This window comes from Alosa sapidissima, chromosome 24 (genome assembly GCF_018492685.1).
Source record: "Alosa sapidissima isolate fAloSap1 chromosome 24, fAloSap1.pri, whole genome shotgun sequence".
NCBI lineage: Eukaryota > Metazoa > Chordata > Actinopteri > Clupeiformes > Clupeidae > Alosa > Alosa sapidissima.
This window is the reverse complement of record NC_055980.1, coordinates 7597345-7599844: the sequence shown is the minus strand read 5'-3', so window position 1 is coordinate 7599844 and position 2500 is coordinate 7597345. Positions and strand designations below refer to the sequence as shown.

The 2500-nt window shown below is 50.2% G+C and overlaps 1 protein-coding gene across 3 annotated transcripts in view; it reads right to left on the bottom strand.

Annotated features, from left to right (window-relative positions):
- snx29 (sorting nexin 29) overlaps positions 1-2500 on the bottom strand; it is a 103788-nt gene that overhangs the window by 42208 nt on the left and 59080 nt on the right. For all 3 annotated transcript variants that reach the window (XM_042082059.1, XM_042082060.1, XM_042082061.1), the window contains one exon: positions 340-456. In XM_042082059.1, coding sequence (XP_041937993.1) covers positions 340-456 — 117 coding nt within the window. The remainder of the gene's footprint in view (positions 1-339; positions 457-2500) is intronic.

Here is a 2500-nt window from a genome sequence, read left to right as displayed (position 1 = left end):
GTCTGTGATGGAGAGCAGGTAGGAAGGGAAGCGAATAGGCCCCTGAGGGGAGAGCGATGAGGAGGAGGAGGAGAGGAGGAGGAGGAGGATAAAAAAACACACCACCAAAGCACCATTGACCTGGATGCTTTCTGTGAAAGACCACCCAGCAGGGCAAAGTGTGAGAGTGAGAGAGGGCAGAGAGGACAGAAACAGAGAAGTAGAACACAAGAGAGTCTCCTGAATGGGACTTATGGGGGGGGCTAAAGGAGGAGAAAAAAGATAGAAAGAGGGAGAGAAAAAGACAGCAAGGGGACAGAAAAAAGGGAGGAGTACAAAGAAGAAAGAGCTCCCACTCACCGGTCCACGGAGGTCAATGAGCTCCTGTCTCATCTGGGTGATCAGGTGGTCTTTGGCCATGAGCGAGCGATACAGCCTCTCATTAAACTCAATCAGCTCGCCATGCATCTCCGCCACCCTGCATACACACACACACGCACACACACACACACACACACCACACACACACACGCACACACACACAGAGAGAGGAGAGAGAAAAAGAATCAGATTCAGGTGTGTAACAATGTAATTTGGAGTTTAAGCCCACTGGCAAGGAAACTCTACTCGATCACCTCTGCATCTGTCTACAAACGCAACAATGAACACCACACAGTACACTGAACTTCATCAGTGCAGAGACGTGCCATGCACCGACAATTACAGTTTACCAGGAGGCATTTAGAAGCATTCAGCATCCCTAAGTGGCTAATTAAAGCTGTATAATGTAGCCTTTTTGACATTTGAATTTCGACAAAATGTCCATCCCCACTTGCATAGCAATTGCAGGGTGCAATTTTAAATAGGCAGGATTTACACACACAACACACACAGCGTTGAAATGCAGATCTGGCTCTTTTTTAGCCCGGAGATTTATCTGGAGTTGCTCTCGTTTTTTTGGCCATGAGTCAGTGCTGTCAGTCAGGCTCGGGTGGTGGGCAGCTGCCCCCCCCACCCCTCCCCCAGCCCCCCACCTTGAAGCTGCTTTTTCACCTGCGGTTTAAGACTTAAGAAGGTGACTCGGCTGCAGAGGGCAGGTTTTAAAGACGCGTGTCACACAGCGCAGCCCGACTATTTTCATGCGAATGACGGCATCACGGTGGATTAATGGGTTTGGGGGGGTGGGGGGGTTTGCAAGAGGGAAAGCAGGAGCGGCTCAAAATTGCTACTCCAAAAAATAAAAATTCCACTTGGGTTCGTTTTTTTCCTCTCTCGAAGACACGTATCAAACAAGTCGGGACGAGGGAGGGGTAGCGTAGGAAGCGTAGGTGAGACGAAGGGGGGAAAAAAAACCCAGTCACGCAATGCGACGGCTGGAACACGAACGTCGTCCTCATCGTCGTCAGTGGCATCATCGTCATCTCCGATCCCGACTGGTGGCAGAACTCGGGCCGCCATCAGCTGTCACGCCAGCGAAGTGACAGCGACGCGGAGACGGGCCGCTGTCAATAGCTGTGGCGGCCCTGCCAGGCAGCTGCGGCCTCTATTCATTTGTTTATGGAAATGAAGTGTCAGTGTGCATTTGGGCCGGGCACCGCGCCGCATGACAAGTGAATTATGTCAGCTCCGACAAACAGCAGCAAGGGCTCTGCCGCTCCCTTCAACAAAGTTCTGTGTTACAGAGGGAAAGTGGTGTGTGTGTGTGTGTGTGTGTGTGTATATATATATGGAAATATATATGTGTGTGTGTGCATGTGTGTGTGTGTCTGTGTGTATCCAGGTGAAGTTCAGAGTCTGACAAGGCAGTGCCAGTTAAGGGGAAAGAGCAAGCAACAGAGCAGAAAGCTGTGCACTCACCCCAGACGGGGGCCATATTTCACTAGTCACTTTGTATCGGAGAGCTACAAGGAGCAGCTACAAGAACGACTTTGGGGTCAAGGGCAGCCAGAATATAACAGAAATCCTACATCCTAATGCTAGCCTATTCATCAGAGCCCATTTTTAGCCAAACCACTGCCTTAGTTATTAGTAATAATGACTGGGAGCTGTTCCTGTGTGCAGCTACAGTACTGTAGATGGTGGGCGATTACTGTTCCACTTAAAGTGACTATGAAGTCGGTGGGTATTTACTTCGTCATTATGCGTTCCATAAACAAACTCATGGGTCGCTGGTGCAACTTCCTGAAAAAAAAAAAAACTCATGGGGCTCCATCAATCAGCTGAACTAATCAGCTCATTGCGAGCCCTGGAAGTCTGCTCCCCCCCTAACGCTGTTTTTAATGAAGCCGGGCTGTCGAAACCTACACATCTGCCTGGTGAGCAATTAACTAATGGGGCTTGAGAGGAGCAACCCGCTGAGAACCCTCCACCTTCAGCACCCATAACAAAACAACAGGCCTCGGCAGATATCGCCACGACAACTTCAAACGGCATCTTCACTTACAGCGGATCCACCACTTATGACATCCCCCAAACCCCCCCCAGCCTGCATCCCAAGCTTTAAATAGCTTCCGGTTGCCTG